The sequence below is a fragment of the Periplaneta americana genome, chromosome 5 (assembly GCF_040183065.1).
Source record: "Periplaneta americana isolate PAMFEO1 chromosome 5, P.americana_PAMFEO1_priV1, whole genome shotgun sequence".
NCBI lineage: Eukaryota > Metazoa > Arthropoda > Insecta > Blattodea > Blattidae > Periplaneta > Periplaneta americana.
This window is the reverse complement of record NC_091121.1, coordinates 44,585,141-44,604,843: the sequence shown is the minus strand read 5'-3', so window position 1 is coordinate 44,604,843 and position 19,703 is coordinate 44,585,141. Positions and strand designations below refer to the sequence as shown.

The following is a 19,703-nucleotide window of genomic DNA, read 5'->3' as shown; positions in this document are numbered from 1 at the left end:
CCGTTTTCGAACGATGGCGGAGCTAGATGCATTTTTTGTTTTGGTAAAACGTCTCGCCCCAGTGTGAATCAGACGTTACCATATGCTGCTGACTTGGGAGAAGGTGACCGATCGCAATGAATGACGTAACATTGCAATCTGCATTTTAAGCGATGTAGATAAGAGAAGAGAAACAAACCGGGTGGTGGGGCATTACAAATGTCACAACAAATACGCTATCACGTATCACTTCACAGCAGTTCAGTCAGCTACCTACAGTATAGTAGTTATACAGGTACAGTTATCGGAAGTGTTAAGTTGTGTTTTTCAAGATGCCTTATAAATTTTCGACTACAGAATATGCCGATATTGTGTATGTTTATGGTTTGCAAGATGGAAGTACCGTGCGTGCCGTCGCTGAATATGAACGACGCTTTCCGAACAGAAGAGTACCATATCGAAGAGTATTTACTATCTATGGGATTGGAGGAAAGACTTGGTATAGCAAAGGAACGGAGAAACGAGAGAGGCGCTAATCGACCGTATTTTGGATGCGGCATAAACACAGCCACGTGCAACTCTCCCGGGCGATGAGCGCGATTCATGCCCGAGCGCAACAGTGCATTGAAGCAGAAGGAGGCGCCTTTGAAAATGTGCGAAAAAAATCGACCTCGACTTCTAGAATATTAGGTATGTATGCATATGTGAATATAAACTTTAAATTTGTCCGTAATCAGTCTCTAAATACAAGTTAGCACAATGGAATCTCAGAAGTGTTTGTGAAATCAAAGAGCCATATCTTCGTAACCGTTCGAAAACGGACCTATATTCATATGAACTTTTTTACTCAGAATGATTTGAGAATTCACATCCTAAATTTTTTTACCTTTCCTCATGAATCACCCTGTATATTAAAATAAATCAGCATCATCATCATCATACTTGCACTACAGCCTGAGGTGAGCCTTGGCATCTTCAACAATTTTTCTGCTTGTCTCTCGCTCCTGTGTTTTCCTTCTCCAATTCCGAATTCCGATCCTTACGAAATCTTCCATTACTTCGTCCAACCATCTAATTCTCGGTCTTCCTCGTTTCCTGTACCCCCTGCTTCATTCAATAAACGTTTTTTGGACGTTTCTTTTCCATCCATCCTCATAACATGTCCTAGGCATCTTATTCTTGAAGATTTTATGGTGGCAATTATATCATGGTCTAAAAACATTTCGTATACTTTGAATTATATCTCCTTCTCCAGTTACTTCTATCATTAACTGCGCCATAAATTCGTCTAAGTATCTTTCTTTCAAAAGATGCAAGAGAATTTTCATCAGATTTTAACGTCGTCCAAGTTTCTGCGCCGTAAGTCAATAATAGACGAATCAAGGTTTTTATTGAAATAAATAATAAATCTATTATGCGTTTTGTAATTACTTGCATATATAATTATAAAATTAGGCTAAAAGTCTGCGCAGTTTGGCACAGCGCATCACTGGCTCACCCAAGAATACATACACGAACTCTGGTCTGAATAGCAGCATTCCATCCCTGACATTTGCCAGACTTCCTAATGGTAGGACATATTGATAGGCATACGTAATAATTTTGTATTTAATTTGCAAGAAAACCATCCGTTTTATTTAAGAACTGCAAAGGGATAAATTAATCCTTATCAGTTTCTCTAATGATAAGAGTAAAAGTCAGTATCGCACGGAGAGTATTTACTGAGTAAACATTGTCAATATTTAGAGGAAATTATTTTTTTCTACAGCTTTCAGAATCCTGTTTTCCATGTAGACATAATCGCAGTCCCTCAACTCCGGTCTCACGAAGTACCATGAGCTCATGCGAGAGCCCACGATAAATAGCACTGTCACCAGCAACTAATGACCACTTACCATTGGGTTCAAGTTCGATGGCGGCCAGCAACCGACTCTTCATCGGTCGCAAGCCGAAATGATAGAAAGAACGGAGATGATGATGAAAGAGGGGACAAGCAGATCAAGTGGAGAATGTTTGTGGAATGATAGAGGAAAAAATACCATCTGCAACGTTTGGTTTGTCTACCACAATTTCCATCACGACCTGGCCGATGATCGAACCTGAGCCGCTTGGATGAATGACCTGCGCGCTAGTACTGGAGCTACAGGCGCTCCACATAGAAACAGACGTTGCCCCGCTGTACCATTTTCGAAATTAGCAAACCATAATAAAAATTTCGCTCGGTGCTGTTTAGTAGTAGTTGTAACAATTTTTATTTTTCTCCCGTTGTTGTCAAACCACAATAAAAGTTTTGTCCGTTGCTATAGGCCTATAGTATTAGTAACCCTTTTATTTTTGTTTTCCTCTTGTTGCTGTGGATTTTTTATACTATTCAGCCCATATCTGCACTGTATTTGTTGATGAATACCTCGATATGAAACTCCCATGCAGACGTAGTGAATCATTTGCGTTTGATCTGGTTCCAACTGATTCCTTTAATTGGGTTTTATGAAGACCACAATGTATGTACAGTACATGTACACATTGACCCAAAATATTCGCGGTTTTCGCAGAAATTATGTCTGAAATATTCAGTCGTATTAAATTGGCTTTTGTTTTAGTTTTCATACAGTGTTTGCAACGATTTTGTGTTATCCATACTCAAACGGATCATTCTGTGCTTGTAGATATCATCGCAACCCCGGTATTTGAAGTGGCTTTTATTGAACCTTAAAAATGTATCGTCCCCCGTCAGGTTTCTACCGGCGAACTTCGGTTTCAATAGCAAACAGTCACTAGTGGTTTTCAGTCTGTTTACATTCTCGCATCGGCAAAAGTAGGAAAACATTCTGCGAAACGGGAAACAAATGACAATGTAAAACTCCAGCATTTAATCTGTTGATGCTCTACTCTACAATGATTAATGAGTACAATACAACAATCACTCAACCTTGATGATCTCCTTAGACAGGTCAACGTGAAGTCAGCTGATCTCTCTCCTTGATAATCTTTTCAATTGTGAGTGTAACGTCCTTCCCTGAAGCCATAGCAAAACATTATGTATAATATATATATATATATATATATATATATATATATATATATATATAGTATTTTTTCTTCGTATGAAGCGATATACAGAAATTATTCCCAGTATTTTACAGGCTTGTAGCTACTCTCAAAGTCGAAGTACAGTGGACTCTACTAAGTTCGACAAAAAAGAATTGAAAGTTCAGTCCAAAAGGGGTAGTGAGTGTGGCAGGTGAAATGAGTTCACATTCTTATTGGTTATCCATCAACGAATACAGTACTGTACTTGCATTTCCTGCCGGCCCCGAGACTTGTGTATGCGCTTCTAGTACCACAGTGGGTTTCGACAGTTCCGTCTCACAAACGGCACAATTCTCAAATAGAAAAAGAAGAGTTCATTAATTTAAAATCAGTGATCAATATGGATGTCCTAATCAATAAAATATTCTGTTTTCCTTTAACAAAAGTATCACTACAAGACACAGAACCAATTACCATTCAAATGGCAAACCCATTTCTTAGTGCCCGTATAGGGGCGTGTCTAATTCTCCTACGTAAGCATTTGAACTATAGGATATCGAACTTGATTTCTGTCGAACTTAAGAGACTGTATTACTGAGAGGGACCGCGCGGCACTTTTAATTTTGTACGTAACTCGGCATCCTCATGCCCGTAACGAGGGAAGGTGGCGTCATAGAGTGTTCTCTCACAAGTTACATTGGTCCATGGACTAACTACTACTGGCATTAGCATTCGACTGTGGATCATAGTTTTGTTACAGTTGTTGTTTAGTCAACTGTCCGAAGACAGGTCTGAACCTGACAAGTGATACCAAAAGGCACCACTTATGAGGCAACTAGGCCATGAGATAATGGGATAGGGTAGCCAGTTCTTTTCCCCCTTCATTGCATACATCGCCGATTAGCTACATGTTAGACTAATCAGACGTCACATACATACAAAATTGTTCTTTCTCTGACACATATCAAGTGAGATGTACTGCCTGATAACACTGAACAACAAATTTTTATTTTTTGTCTTGCTCCGAAATAAAAATAGCTGAATATTACTAATATTTGTGCCCTAAATCTGAATTTAAAATCCAAATTGCCCCATCACGTACCATTTTCCAGAGAAAATGAGTTGAATTTTTTTTATGAAAAATTCTTCTTGTTTTTTAATTTTTCTGTGTTGCTGGTAAAATTACAACACACTAGGGATTCAAAAGGATTCAAAATGCCTCATAATACTTGAAAAATGTGTACTGGTTACAAAAATTATGTTGCATAGTTTAAAACACAAAAACCATAAAAATATTTCATGCACATAATGAGAAAAATCTCGGAATTTGAACTTACATTTAAAATAATTTTCTGAATGACTTCTGTTTATAACTAGACCCGGGATTTTCTTTTACAAAGAACCAACAATAGTCTGCAAGCATGCGGGATGATGATTTTCCTTTATATCGCCTTTCCATTTCAGATATTTCTTGATGAAATTTTTCTCATGCTCGTCGCTTACCGCTTCAAGGTTAGGAGGAAAGAAATCCAAATGAGAATGCAAAATGTGTATTTTGAGAGATATTAGATCCCATTTTCTCATATGCTCTTGATATGGTTTCCACAACAAGTTCTATACAGTTGCCTGCCCTAGAATTTCCAAGGAAATTTGAGCAAACATCTTTGAATGCGCTTCATGCCATTTTTTCTGTAAAGGAAGTTTTTCCTCAACAAAGAATCAGCCATAACTTTGTGAATTGATGGGCCGATGAAAATGCCGTCTTTTAACTTGCCTTCACTCAAAAGCTAAACTTTTCTTTCAAATACTGAAAACCATACTCTCGTTTGTTCATTGCGTGGGGAGTTGATGGAATGATATAAAAATGTCTCTGTTAGTGGAACGGGAAAACTATAGGGAAGTGTTGCAGAACATTGAGGACGATTCGCTTTCATGTTGATGTAAATAAAGTAGTTTTCTCTCACGAAAATATCAAAAGCTTTGTCATAAAATTTCGGCTTGTAATAATATCGCTACGTGCACGCAGTCACACAACGTCTCACTTCTTACTCATCGTGTGGCTTTTTGTTCGCAGACTCTATGCGTCCAGACGACGTTTACCACAGTCGCCATGACGACGGGCGTGGCGGCGGGGGAGGCGGCGGCTCGGACGACGAGGATCTGGGCCTACCTACGGCCACTGGACTGCGTGGACCTTACTTCGAGCCCTCGGCGTCCAAGAATGTGACGGCTCTGGTTGGCAAGACGGCATACCTCAACTGCCGCGTACGCAATCTTGGCAACAAAACGGTGAGTAAATGGCTCTATTTTAGATTTATATACTTCATTTAAATTTCAGTCTTATCGAAGCGTATGGAAACATCGGTTTTCACTACTTCCGTAGGTAAACATAAATGTAAGAGCTGATGCAATTGCTGCTCAAAACTGGAGATAGATATTCTGAGTTTTGTGGTGGATAAAACTGCCATGAAAGAATTCTGTATGTGTACTTCGACTCCGCTTTACATTTTCCTCCTACTGTGCTTTCTTTATAGCTCTTTTGTCACGTCTCAAACGAAGACGTCGCATTTTATAGTAGTTATATATTTTTCAGGCACCTTAAACGCCGAGACTTTTGAAGGCCTGTTGCTGTCTAATTTTCTATATCGATGCCTAAGAAGTGATACCTCATATGTAATTGAATTTTACTACATTATTATTTAGGTTATCTACATTATTATTATGTTCACAAAAATTGGAGAGTTAACTAATATTTTGTCCTCGAGTAGAATATCTTGCATAGCAAAAGCTTATTTAAAAAGTACATCTATTTTGAAAAAATTTAATAACAAATATATTCACCTGCAGATTTACGGATACGAGGTGTCACTTAGCCATCGATATGTTTCTTGCTTTTTCTCTCAGAGGTCTCTGTGGTCTTGCGGAACTTTATGCGGAGAGCTCTGCACTCTTAGCCGAAAAACTGACGCTCACCGATATGTTTGCAAAGCGTGGAAAACTTTATATGGCAGAGGAAGGAAAGTTTGTCGATAATCTTGCTTGGTTCAGGTTCTTTTACATTGCTTCTAGTTCTATTTACCTAACGAAGGAAGACACGCTGAAAACTTTTTCCATCGTTAAAATTCCACCGCTCTTAACTGGATTTTGCCCTCGATATTTGTGTTCAGAAGCAAGTGCGGCTGTTATAAGACCATCAGATAATCCTATTATTTTGTTATATTTATTTATTTACGATTTATTTCCATCTTGTTATATTAGAGGTCATGAAAGTTGACTTAATGAAAATTTTTCTTATAACGAATTGTATCGTTGTGCAGAAATTGAAAATTTAAGATCAACAAGGAAACTGTTAATAAGCTAATGTCGAAAATTTCCCTCAAGCTGTGCACACAGATCTCCATAGCAGACAGGCTAAGATATGAAATACCGGGTGATTCAGAAAGTGTCTGATAATCCGCAGGATCCGGAGCTCCAAGTCCTTCCTTTATCAGCATAGTGAAACCGTACTATCTCAAAGATTTCAAATCAGCACATTTTAATCATTGTAGATCATTTCATTAATGAGGAGACGGTGGAGAGTGTTTTTGAAACGATAAGGGAAAAAGGGAGTATCCCGAGAAGACCTAAGAAACGTCTGCTTTCATCACCACAAATTTCGTCACGACCTGGCCTATTATCGAATCAGGCTTCATAGAATACCAGCGTTCTAGCACTGAGCATCGGCTTGTCTGTTTAAGGTATATGTAGGCCTACACCCACAAAACGCAAAAAATGATGAAACATTAGAATTTTCAAAATATAACTATTTTAATAGAGAATTTTCTCCCCTTTAATTTGATATAAGAATTTTCGATTTATGCCTTATGGTTTTTCAGATAAGTTCCATTTTCCAAAATTCTGCGTCGAAAAACAGTGTGCAGCGAAATTTTGGACCAGTATGAGAATGGTGGAGATGAATTTCTTGCAAGAATTGTGACAGGAGATGAACCTGGCTCCACGATTTTGATCGGAGATAAAAAGGCAGACAATAGAGTGACATCATGCAAATTAACCGAAGAAAAGAAATTCAAAACTGCGTCTTTGACCGGAAATGTTATGGCTACTATGTTTTTCGATTCAGAAGGACTCTTGCTTGTGGACATTATGCCACTCGGAACCACCATTAATTCTGATGCATATGTGACAACTCTCAAGAAACTTCAAGCTCGACTGAGTCGTGTTCGACCACATCGGGAGAAGCAGAATGTTCTGCTATTGCACGACAACGGATGGCAACATGTCAGTCACAAGACCACAGACCAGATGGACAACACTGAACCATCCGCTTTACAGTCCTGATCTGGCACCATGCAATTACCATCGCTTTGGTAAACTGGAGGAACGAGGTTTGAAGATGACGACTCCCTCGTGCACGCTGCTAAAGAGTGGCTCAGATGTGTTGGTCCAGACTTTTATATCGTGCAGGTATACAGGCCCTCATTCCAAGGTGGCGTAAGGCAGTTGAAAGATGCGGGGATTATGTTGAAAAGTGACGTATTGTTCCTGAAGTATGTATCTACATTCTATGAAAATAGGAAAGCTATAGGATAAAAATATAATGTTTAAATAAATATTGTGGCTTACTTTTGGAGTGATCCTCGTAGCAGTCAATCCCCTCGTCCAGCATTGCTTGTAAAATAAACTTCTTTCTAGTCCCAAAATAGATGCATAGATATCAGTGCATGATCATTAGATTGAAAACACGATTTTACATAATGAAGTAATTTATAATCTTTTACTGTTAGTCATAAAACTGTAAACTTGTGTGTCAGTGATGTTGTACGTCATTTTAATAAGAGTCCAAAAGTAGAAATTAAAATTCTGAGGAGGATGGGCATATACCCTGGGACAAACACCATCGCAGGATTTGTTGCATCAATGGAAAATAAGGACAAAAATGACAAAAAAAAATTCAACACCTGACGTTAAAACAAGGAGGAGGTATTTGAGAGGCAGAAAGAAGCTGAAACTGGACCGACATGAAGCTGCTTAAGGAGTGACATATGATGATGGAGTCTTCTAGGCTCTGAAAGTTTGTGGCTTATTTCCTGTAAATAGTAATTTTAGAATATTTAATTCTTTTAAACATGATATCTCAGCCAAATATGGTGATACCAAGAAGATATTTGTGTCATTTTGAAGCTTGAAATGTCCCCCAGTGCCTGACAATTAGTAAAATAACATTAATATAGTTAATAATTATCTATGGATTTTTACATGATTTATGCAACATAAAATATTAGTATAAGTTACATATATGATAATATTTTATTAATATAAATAAAAATAAAAACGTAGTCAATGTCAGGCACTAAAGAATAGTTTTAGCTATAAAACAGTGATAAAACTGTCACTCTAACTTAAAAACTGCATGAGCTACCATGTTTCAAGTTTTATGTCAAAATTATAAACAAAATAATTTTTATAAACAATTTAGACATAATTTCAAAGGATCCGTTTACTTCATTCTCTTTCTGGTACTATTCTCAATTGTATAAAAATTTTACAGAGCAAAATTATGCAAAACAAAATTTTTTGTATGTAAAGGTGTACATATACCTTAATACACCATCACTGTTTGTTATGTAAAACACGCTCGCTACGCATAAAGTAATGCATAGTAAAATAATCCGTAATGTTTAAATTTAAGTAAGAATGCAATTATCCTTGTATATAATAAGGAAAATGAGTAAGTATGAATTCTGTGTTTACTATTGACAAATAGGCTACACTGACTTTCCAAGTGAGTACTGTGTAACAAGTTCTGCGCAGACCTCGTGATATTAGGCCATTGACCTCATTGCAAGGCTCCTGAAATACGCACGCTTGCCTTCATCAATACAGTGACATCTCTTGTAAGAGAAATTATCCGTAAAGATGGATGGCGGCCGGTACAGTCACTGACTGCAGAAAGTTGAGCGGAAGTAGAAAATCCAAAGCATTACTTTCATATTTTCGATGTGAAATATGAATTATGGCAGTGTGATATTAGGGATAAGTAGAATTTACGTAGTATAGAGGATGTTAAAAATTTATACATCTTGATGACATTACATTATATACGAAAACAAAAACACACACAAGATTGCAACCTCATTCAAGAAATTAAATTACAACATCGCATACAGAACAAATAATACTCTACAAAAACATCTCAACACACAAACAAACAAATACAACCACACAGGCGTATACAAACTCAAATGTAACACTTGCAACAATTTCTACATAGGACAGAAGACATATCATTTCAAACACGTTACAAAGAACACATCACAGCCATAACAAAATTACAAAACACTTCCACATATGCAGAACACATCACAAATGCTAACCACACCTACAGAGACATCAACACAGATATGGAAATTCTACACATCCAACCGAAAAGCCAGAAACTAAACACACTAGAACAATATGAAATATACAGACACACAAAAACACATCCAAATGAAATTCTCAACACACAGCTCAATTTCAGAACACACACACCCTTTGACTCCACATTACACTACGCAAACACACCCTCACAGGAAACACAAACAAAAGGCGCCAAGACCAGCAACAACCAGTTGTGAAGAAGGCCAATAGCAGGCGGACATGTTAACCAGGTACGATAAAATTTAACACGAGAAAGGCATATAATACATATTCCGAAGTTAAAAATTTGTATTGTTTTGAGAGGGATAGTATTCATCAAAACAAGAGAAAAGTCTAATAAACCTATACCCTATAATTAATATCTTTGAAGAAACAAGTAATTCATTTTTACAATTTAGCGACTTTTAACTGTTTTGGCGACAATTTCTTTGAACTTTTCTATTGCCTAACTAGGAATATAGGACCATTTTTAGCATCCTCTAGCGACAAAAATATAACTACCTTATTAATAATAAGGAATCTAACGACTTTTGAACTACTGTTTGGCGACTTTCCGTACACTTCACTTGGTAAAGTTGACAAATACTCTGAAATTTGTATTGTAACAACAGAGTATCTTCTAATATGAGCTCTTTGGTCGTTTTTTATTATAATGCAAGAAAGATATGAGTATCGTCATCTTTCCACCAATACTATCAATCATTCCCTCTCTGCGAGGTTTCGAGACGCCTCCAAAACACATAAAAATATCTGACAGTTATAGACGACATTCGTGTGTAAACAATAAGAAACGAGCAAAGAGCTCATATTTGAAAGTATGTTGTTGCTACAATACAAATTTCACTGTACTTGTTTCTTCAAATATATTAATATTATAATACATACTTATTAGAACTGTTTTCTTTTACTTTCACTAATACGGATACGCCTCCTTTCAAATTATTATACTTATTTTTAACACCTTATATATTCCGTTACGATCTTATGTTCCTTTACATCTCCGTGTTAGACTTCGTAACATAAAAGTTGTTTTATACCCTACTGTACTATACCTTCAGATTCACGAGAATTCATCCTTTTTGGCACTGGATTTCGCAACTTTTATGTTCTCTTAAAGAAAAATATTCCCATTACTCGACTGGAATTTCTCTTTTAACATTCGAATTGTCCACACCTGTGGAGAAATGGTTAGCGCGTCTGGCCGCGAAACCAGGTGGCTCGGGTTCGATTCTCGGTCGGGTAAAGTTACCTGGTTGAGGTTTTTTCCCGGGGTTTTCTCTCAAACGGCAAATGCTGGGTAACTTTCGGTGCTGGACCCCGGACTCATTTCACCGGCATTATAACCTTCATCTCATTCAGACGATAAATAACCTAAGATGTTGATAAAGCGTCTTAAAATAACCTACTAAAATAAGAAATAAAAACATTCTAATTTCGCTCAACTTCGAGGCGGGACTAATTGAGTTCCTTATAGTAAAGAATGGGTGGTAGTAGCGATCTTTTATTTCACGATGCTTTCAACTATGGACGTCATTCAATATCAAAATTCAACGCGGGCGGAGAAATGACTTTCGAATTTTGCCAGAGCCTTCTCTCAGGGACAGGGTTCTTTTAGACGCTGCCGTTTATGTGAAGAGAGTAGTAGTAGTAGTAGTAGTAGTAGTAGTAGTAGTAGTAGTAGTAGTAGTAGTAGTAGTAGTAGTAGTAGTAGTAGTGATAGTGGTGGTGGCGGTGGTGGTGGTGGTGACGGCGGCGGCGGCGGCGGTTGCGGTGGCCGTGGCGGTGGCAGTAGTAGTAGTAGTTAAAAAGGGCGCGTCAGCTAATATGGCTATTTGCGCCCTTATCTAAAATTCCTTATAAAACAAAGACATAAATAATAACAATCAGAGTGCTAAAGAAACTAAAAAACGTTGTCACGGTAAAACGAGGTACAGATGAAGAGAGTATTGTGTAGTTGTCCAGTGGCACTATACAGAGTGTTTCAAAAATACCGGGCATAATTTCAGGTATGTATTTCCCACATGTGGACAATCAAAATAGTTCATTACAACCTGTGTCCGGAAATGCTTCATTTCCGAGTTATGGCCTTCACAACATTGAAATTCACCGGAACGTTTTTCTTTCCGCAGGTCGTTGTCATTACAGAAGATGTTCAAAATGTCCATCTCCTGCTTGAATACAGACCTCACATCGATGTCTCATTGACCTGCGAACACGATCCCAAACTCCAGGAGTATTGCGTATGTCCTCAGAACATGCCACAATTCGATTCCGAAGGGATTCCAAATCAGGCACCGGAGACGAATAAACCAATGATTTTAAATGGCCCCACAAGTAGAAATCGAGAGGGTTCAGATCAGGTGAGCGTGGAGGCCAAGCAATTGGGCCACCTCTACCTATCCATCGATCAGGAAACCTTCGATCCTTCGATCGTACGACTGAAGTGTGCAGGAGCGCATCATGCAAGAAGTGAATGTGTTGACGATTGATCAGTGGAGTGTCTTCTAAAACATGAGGTATGGTTCCGGTGAATTTCAATGTTGTGAAGGTCATAACTCGGAAATAAAGCATTTCCGGACACATGTTGTAATGAACTATTTTGATTGTCTACATGTGGGAAATACATACCTGAAATTATGCCCCGTATTTTTGAAACACCCTGTATACTACATGTAAAATTTCTTTATGTGCTACTTTGCAGAATGTCAAATTACTAAACCTCCGTTTAGTAGTTTGACGTTCTGCAAAGTAGCATTGATAAAATACCCCAAGTCCCTGGACATGGAATTTCTGTTTTTGGAGCAAAGACACAGGCAAGCTCATAGTGTCATACATGTTAGTAGGATGTGGCCTCTTTCAGTGTGAAATTTGTGTGTCAAGAATGATAATTTTTTCCTGTGGCAATTATTGATTTTTGCATTTATGTGGATTTAAGTCCTTTATCTTTAGAACGATTTATAAATAGTATCATGATCATCGATGAAATGAACATCTAATATTGTCATTGTGAATGGTGTCGAATGTGAAATCTAAAATATTTCGAAAGTAATTTGGTTAATTTCTCAAACACAATGTCTTGTTAAAGTCATAAATTTTATTAGAAATTAAAAAAAAAAAAAAAACATGCTATTTCTCTGAATTGAAGGGTTCAGAGCCATAGTGGGCCAAGCGCCATTTATTAAAAACGGAGAAAGCAAGGGTTAAAGTTAAGTAAATACCATAGTTTAATGAAGATTGACATATCATTTAGTTTGAATGTGTATACTTTATATTACTTGCTATATGTTTCCATTGAATTATGGTAATAACTTCATTTTAATCCTTGTTTTCTACGGTTTTAGTAAATGGCGCTTGGCCCACTATAGTTTTGAACCATTCAATTTTAGAAGAAATATTCAATATCTTTTTATTAATCTTTCTTTGAAAGAACGGAAAAAATTACACCAGAAAGTTAAATTTTCCTCCCCTACCGTCACTTTGTTTTAGGCACGTCTTCCCCTTCGCATTTCTAATTCAGCAATGACACGGTTGAGTCTGGTGACACCCAGTAATGAAAGATGCTGATTCCGACAGAATACAAGTTTGGGGTTCCATGAATATGATGTTTGAGAAAGAGAAGTGAGAGTTACAGCCACGTAATTAGTGGACAAAGTCTTGTAATCGTTGTTTTTCCTGCCAAGGCGCGGCGCGAGCTCAGAAATCGATAGCTTCGCGGGCGCGCCGTATTAACGGTTGCAAATTTATTCGCGGTGATTTGGCCTCCGCCCCGATGCTATCAGTCGAATTTATCCGGCCCGGGCCGCGGGGCAGCGCCATGGCCTTCATGCTTCAGCTCGAAACCGTGCCGAACCTTAGACAGCGGCGTTGCCTGACCCCGTCTGTGTAAAATCTCAATTTTGCACGGGACTTGTCCGTACTGGCATCTGAGAAATACGCCTATGAAATGCTAGAATTTCACTGCAATTGGGACTCAGATCAGAGGTTAAAAAATGATGGCAACCACAGACCTAGCTCAGTCGGCTAAGGGTACGTGCACGTTGGAGCAACGATAAACGATGAAAGAAACGATCTAGCGTCTCTTTGGTATTATCAAAGAATCAAGTGTTCATATCGGAGCAACGAGGACACGGGAAGCGAACATTTTGATTTATCAGTAGAAGATATTATATGCATCCACTTAATGAAAGAAGATAAATAGGAAATATCAGCTGCCAATTCAAGGTTAATATAACTTAATTACGTATAAAATTAAATCCGTTTCTCATCCCAAAGATAATATAAATTCGTTGTGTTGTGATTGGTTCTTGTGATCACATAACATATGACTCTAGATCATATATGTAACAGATATGTCGGGGTTATAGGCTTTGGGGTTAACTTTTGTCAGGTTTATTACGCTGCCATCTAGTTGTTACATAAGGAGTCACGTCATAATACCCATTTGAATTGCATTAGCGACTGTGCTGTTCGTTTACGGCGGACGGGTGACGATCCTGGCGGTTGTTCTCTTCAAAGTGCTGCCGATTTTAACGTAGCGAGGAGTTATCTGTTACATATATGATCTAGGATATGACCAATAAATACACAACTGATCAATTTGCCAATATCTACAATAATTAATTTAATATGCCAAAATAATAAATCGATTAATATTCGGATATATTGATAACCACCGGTAATTATACAGATTAATATTATCTTAATCAGAGATCATATGAACGACAAGAGCGAAGAAAATGGAATTTTTCTTTTTCGTCGCTTTTATCGTGTATCTTCGCTTTTACCGTTACTCCAATATGCACACCTCAATAACAATGCATGCTTCAATTCTCTCTGATGTAGCATCGCTGCTTCTTTTATCGTTTATCGTCGCTCCAAAGTGTACGTACCCTAAGACGTTTGTCTGCCGATCCAGAGTTGAACTCGGACGCGGGTTCGATTTCCGCTGCTTACCTGGTTGGGGTTTTTAAAGATTTTTTCCCAACCGTAAGGTGAATGTCAGGTAATCTATGGCGAATCATCGGCATCATCTCGCCATATACCATCTCGCTATCACTAATCCCATCGACGCTAAATAATCGAGTAATTGATACAGTGTCGTTAAATAACCAACTAAAAATAATTAAAGAAACAAACGATGGTGTGCGATCTTTCGGAGGTGCTACCACCATTATTTTCAATCAATAAATCAATCAATCAATCAATCAATTTAGGGCATTTCAAAACCTAAGAGGTTTTTAGCCTCATTCACGATATGAGTCGTTCAGAGCAAAAGTGATGTAAGTCCGACGCCGAGGTGGGTATCCGGTGTGGCTTAGTGGATAAAGCATCAGCACGTTGAGCTGAAAACCCGGGTTCAAATCCCGGCGCCAGAGAGAATTTTTCTCCGTTCCATTACTCTTCCATCGTTGGGTAATGAGGTTTAAAGTAAAAATTCTGTAAAATACAGTGCAAAGTAGCAATTAATATGGTCTTCTTGCTACTCACTGACTACTAATAGTTTAAATAAATTGAATATTAATTGCTACTTTGCGCTGTATTTTACAGAATGTGTACTTTAACCCTCATTACTCATTTTTGACTTACACCACTCTTGCTCTGAACGTCTCATATATCGCCATTCGTCTCTGTTCTCTGCCTCTTCTTGTTGTCCTCCCACTGTAGGAAGATTATGATATGCTTGGTCCTGCCAACGGAGACGAGTCTACCAAGAGGTCTCGTACATTTTGGAGAATAGTCGAAAGCTTTTCGTAGAAGAGTCTTTATCACGCCGTAGAATGTGACCAAGCCAACGTAGTCTTCGACTTTTTATTAAGACTATTTTCGATCTCGTCTCAAACGAGCTTTCATGAAGAACCAACAAGTGACTGATCCCAAGCAAATTGAAGTTCTGATTGCCCATGGCAATCATGTGGTGAAAGAACTTGAAGCATTATAATTGTATGCTGCGCAAGTATCGAACCCTCAAAAGAAGATACTATAGTGACAACAACTAGACTGATAGCACAATAACCAATGAAAGGTAATAAAAGTGAATGTTGTGACTTGCACAGACAGCATCTGACTGAGAAGATTGAGATTGCAAAAATATAGCAGCTGCACCAATAACATGGAATCACAGTCTACTATATACAGTCACGAAGCTTGAGGTGTTTTTTTTGCAAATCTCGCGATAAAGCGCTCCAAGCGGTTAGCAACTAGAAACAATAGACTGTCCACGGTCGACTTTGGATTTAGAGTGGACTGAGTCGCATTTCCATCGAGTGCTAGGTCGTTGCGTATTTCACATTGATGCTCGTGAAGAAAAATCCTAACATCTATTTCTTATTTTACTTATAGATGCAAAAAGTGGTTAATAAACAGCAGGAGGGAAGATCTAATGACAAAGAATGAAGCATATCTTTATAAAAATATAAAGTTTTGCTCTCTTCATTTCGAAAACACACAACATTTCGAAAACAAAAGTAAATTAATCTGGAATGCAGTTCCAACTTTATTTGATGTTTTAAATAAAACTGTTATGTTATTACCTGCAGCTGAGAAACAAAAGCTTTGCACTAATTCTACGTCTGTATCAGCTGATTCCTTGAATAATTGTACATTTTCAGACAACTTAGGCCTACTTTTTTTTTCAAAGGATATATTTTTAATTATAGCTGTTAATTTTGTTGTTATTTTTATTTGTTACTTTACTAGAGACGTAGAAGAAGTAAGTCTGTTACAATAAAATTTATTGATCACGTTTTATTTCCAATTCTGGTGTGATTATTATTGCTTAACCTCATCCCACTTTGTTAACTACTACAAGTGCCGGTACACGTAAGTTACTCCCATTAATTCATATTTCCATTATTATTGTTGTAAGGGAAATGCAAGTTAATATTTTTTGGTTTCATAGTTCATTATCGCTATAATCTTGAATGAGTGAAGCGATTATAGTAAATTTCAGTTCGTTTTGCACAAACAAAAATAATATTAATCTATTTCTTGCAGGTATCTTCGAGTTTATGGTGGAATTTAATATACTTCATTAAAATAATAAAAGAACTTTATCCATTTAAAATTTCAATAATGGAAGGAAGGTGCTAATTTTTCCAAAAGAACACGACAACGAAAGTGTAACATATTTTGTCATCTGCTAGGAGAGATCTGTGATTATGAGGCGATAGTAGCGATCCTAGTGGTGGGCAACTACCCAGGTTTGCATTTTTACTACATATTGAGCTTCGCGACTGTATATAGTAGACTGTGATGGAATTATGAAGAGCAAGTACACGGGATGTTTGGACTTCCCTGAAATATGTTTAACCAAGTTGTTCTGTTTAGACTCATTTCATTATAATATTCATTTGTTTTCATTTACAGCATGTAATAGTGTCATAAATAATGTATTTATGATATTGATGCTTAAAACTATAATGGTATGTCAATTAAGGCTATTATGTCCGGATCTTTATAAATATCCCTTAGTTCCCTGTTGTTCAAAATTCTCCATGTGTTATTTTCTTGAATGGGACCAAAAATCTTCCTCAAGATTTTGTTCTCAAAAGTAAAAAGGGATTTTGTTGTTGTTTTTTTTTTTTTTGTTAATATCCAAGTTTCACAGCAATATAGGAGAGTTGGTAGGATTATTGTTTTATCGCATCTTAATTTTGATAACCTAGAAAGGAGTCTGGAACTAAGCAATTTATTATTTTACACTTTCTAAATTAAAAATTCTTACTTCATCTAACGTTGTGTATCTCTTTGCTCATTTACGATATTGTAATAAGACGCTTACGACCATAAACCACATCTCGATTTCAGAATATCATATTGATTAAATATTTTTCCCCCATTGCCCTTTATTGCCAGCATTTATTCATTCATTCATAGTTTTTTGCTCAAGAGCAGGTCTTTTACTGAAATGCAGCATTCTTCAACCTTTCCCATTTTCCGCCTTCCTTTAGTCTCCGCATGTGATCGCTATATCTTAATGTTGTCTATCGTCTGATATCTTCTTCTGCCCCAAACCTTTTTCCTGTTCACCATTCCTCTCAATGCATTCTTCAGTAGGCAGTTTCTTCTTAGCCAAGAACCCAGGCAATATATTTTTCTCTTTCTGATCAGTTTCAGCATTCATTTCATATTCTGTCTGTCCATTTCACACGCCCCACTCTTGTCCATTCTTTGATAAAAATTTGAGTTTTTACGACGAAATTTCTTTAAAAAGTCGCATAATGAAATCAGGTAAATTTATCACCAAATACGAAGTAACTGTTGTTAATCGAGCAACATATGGTACTCTTTTCCATGGTAACTGCTTTCGCTTTTGTTTATAACTAAGTACACTATATTAATATACCGTAGTACCTAGTTCCTCTGTTAGATTTTGTAGCATTGTCACCGTATACATTCAAAGCTTTCTGCATTTAAAGAACTTTCGCGGCATAATCAGGTGCAGCGAATTAACTGTATAATGAAGATTAAAGTGACAGAAAGGAATAGAGATTGAGAAGAATAAAATATCAGTATTTCCGCACAATTCCGCATCTTGAACATCCCCAGAAAGTAACATTTAACGGAACACCCTGTTTATAAATAGCAGTTGTTACGAGCAGGCAGGAAAGTGATATGCGGAGCCATACTCCTCCTCGATCACGTTTCATTCTTTCCACATGGTCCCATTGATCGGAAGAGATTCGTTCTTTCTTACTGAACTCTATGGTTCCGGCGAGTGTGTTCTCTTTGGCAAGTGTTGACACACTACCAACAACACATGTTAACTTCGGAAGTCAGAAATAGCAATGATGACAATAATCAATATCATACAATAGCAATATGTCGCGTTAGAGTGTGTATTTACTATGGGCTACTGAGACCTGGCGTCCTCTTCCAGCAGTGGAACAACTAGAACAACAAACAATATTGACAACACATTATAGATTGTGTTTGATCTATGTACATATAACTATTATTATTTACAATAAAACTCCGCCTGAACGGAACGCGGCTTACCGAAACGCTGCTGCACGTACGTACCGTATTTTTGGACCACAATACGTACTTTTCATTTAAAAAAAAATACTGTTTAATAGTACATTATGCAACGAGCCTATAATGGTAGTAATTAAGTCGCGAGTATGTTTGTTTATTTTTTTAGTAGGTTATTTTACGACGCTTTATCAACAGCTTAGGTTATTTAGCGTCTGAATGAGGTGAAGGTGATAATGCCGGTGAAATGAGTCCGGGGTCCAGTACCGAAAGTTACCCAGCATTTGCTCACATTGGGTTGAGGGAAAACCCCGGAAAAAACCTCAACCAGGTAACTTGTCCCGACCGGGAATCGAACCCGGGCCACATGGTTTCGCGGCCAGACGCGCTGACCGTTACTCCACAGGTGTGGACATGTTTGTTTATGAAACTCGCTTGCTCTCGTTTCATAATTTTCATACAAGCGTCTTAATTACCATTATAGGCAAGTTTCATACGACTTTTTATGCTCGACCATATTTCTAACTTGAAATTATTCAGTAATATTCATGTTACGGTTATGTAAGTGAGGAGTGGAACTGACCTGAATTGTGAGATGTGCGCAGACGCGAAAGTATTGATTTTTTCCGAAACACGAATGTCATTGACCTTGATATAATCTAGAGAATAACATGAAGATTAGGCTTGATATAACCTGGAAATTGATTTAGAATTGAAAAACGAGATGACAAATTGAATTTATTTGAATATTATTTACAAATAACGCTAATTATTATAGTAACAGAACATAACATTCTGCGACAGTATTGGATTTCCAGCCTCCGTAACTTTTCGCTAATTGTCTTTCGATTGCATAGGCCTATCCGAGAATAATCGATACTTGCGGTTTTATAATGGTACAATCAGTACAAAGATGATTTTTCATTGGCTAAACAACTGCATTATAATGAATAGGTGTACTTTAATGAGGTGCATTAAAGGGCTACTACCAAGTGTATAATTACTACATTTCGGCATGGTCGAGCATAAAATATAACTGCGTCTTATGTTCCGAAGATCTGTGAGTGCATTCTAATGAAATAGCTACCGCCTTGTGCTCTCACTCCACAATAAGGCTACATATAAGGGCGAATGCGTTTTTTTAAGGATGCAGTAAGTAGAAAAATCTGCTTTCCACACTCTCAGTTCACTTGTTTTGTGTTTGTGTATATTAGGCTGATCAAATGAAAGTTGTTCTTTCTTTACCCTATCTTTTGTTCCACCTACCCCTTACCCTAAAAATTATGGAACCAGTTACGTCT

At 37.4% G+C, this 19,703-nt stretch overlaps 1 protein-coding gene across 1 annotated transcript in view; it reads left to right on the top strand.

The window, feature by feature from the left end:
- LOC138699561 (zwei Ig domain protein zig-8-like) overlaps window positions 1-19,703 on the top strand; it is an 853,254-nt gene that overhangs the window by 387,879 nt on the left and 445,672 nt on the right. The window contains exon 2 of the mRNA XM_069825552.1: window positions 5,084-5,298. Coding sequence (XP_069681653.1) covers window positions 5,084-5,298 — 215 coding nt within the window. The remainder of the gene's footprint in view (window positions 1-5,083; window positions 5,299-19,703) is intronic.